Source organism: Triticum aestivum, unplaced genomic scaffold (genome assembly GCF_018294505.1).
Source record: "Triticum aestivum cultivar Chinese Spring unplaced genomic scaffold, IWGSC CS RefSeq v2.1 scaffold219497, whole genome shotgun sequence".
In the NCBI taxonomy this organism is placed as follows: Eukaryota; Viridiplantae; Streptophyta; class Magnoliopsida; order Poales; family Poaceae; genus Triticum; species Triticum aestivum.
Genome location: NW_025240962.1, coordinates 1 through 923, shown reverse-complemented (window position 1 = coordinate 923; position 923 = coordinate 1). Strand labels below are relative to the sequence as shown.

General features: G+C 37.9%; 1 protein-coding gene across 1 annotated transcript; it reads right to left on the bottom strand.

Annotated features, from left to right (window-relative positions):
• LOC123176822 (uncharacterized) lies at positions 1-874 on the bottom strand (the record flags this gene model as incomplete). Its single annotated transcript, XM_044590862.1, is given in 4 exon segments — positions 1-102; positions 217-309; positions 403-615; positions 685-874. Coding segments are annotated over 4 exon segments (583 nt in total), but the record flags the coding sequence as incomplete, so codon positions are not given.
• Positions 875-923: the final 49 nt, after the last annotated feature.

Below are 923 nucleotides of genomic sequence, written 5' to 3'. Positions count from 1 at the left end.
TTTGTTACATGGTACTTACATGTTTATTCCTGGCATCTTCTGATGCCCATCCCTTCTTATCACTAGAGTAACACTCCTTGTATAGTCTGATATGCCACAATTCTGATAATACAAGATTCAAAGTCAAAAGACATGAATATAAGATAGCTACAAGTTTCGATATTCTGCTTTCACCACAATTGTGACACAAGATAAAGATAAGTAATAGTGACTTACTAATTCATGTTGAACCACTACAAATGACTTTGTTCCCTTCTTGTGAACATAAGGTAGGTTTGAGCGGTTAGCCTTCCCAATTGTGGACCGTTTCTGCATATGGTAGTATTTTGTAAACAAATAAGGCATGGTTGAGTGATAAAGATAGATGCAAAACTGTTGACATCCATTCAAAGACTACCATACCTTAAATTCTTCTGTTTCAAAATGATCACAGAGCCAAATCCAGTCTCCAACTCTATTATCAATAAGGGGAGGATATGGATTGCTTCTAGCATCATCACCAGATTTTACATAATGTTCATAACACTTGTGACGGAAACTTTTGTAGCTTGAAGAGAATAGCAGATCCACACAGCCTTTGATATGATCTTGGGTGAAATCAAGATTGAACTTAAGCTACGAAGAAAGAACTCAAAGTTAAAACTACACATATTCTAAGTTCGAAAGTTTGATAATCTTACATACCTTTAGAAGTTCATACAACGGCTCCTTATCATCCTCAGTAAGACTATGCCACCCGGCACGTTGGATAGGTGCATGGTACCGTGTAAGAAGTCCAATCTCTCTGGAAAGTAGTTCATTATTTTCTCCAATAGGTCTTCTCTCTTCGGAGATGGTCAAGTTTAGTGGATGACCTTCCCTTTTGATCAAACGCCCCAAGCCCTTTCCCTTATTTATCCCACGCACCTTCCTGGATTTTGATG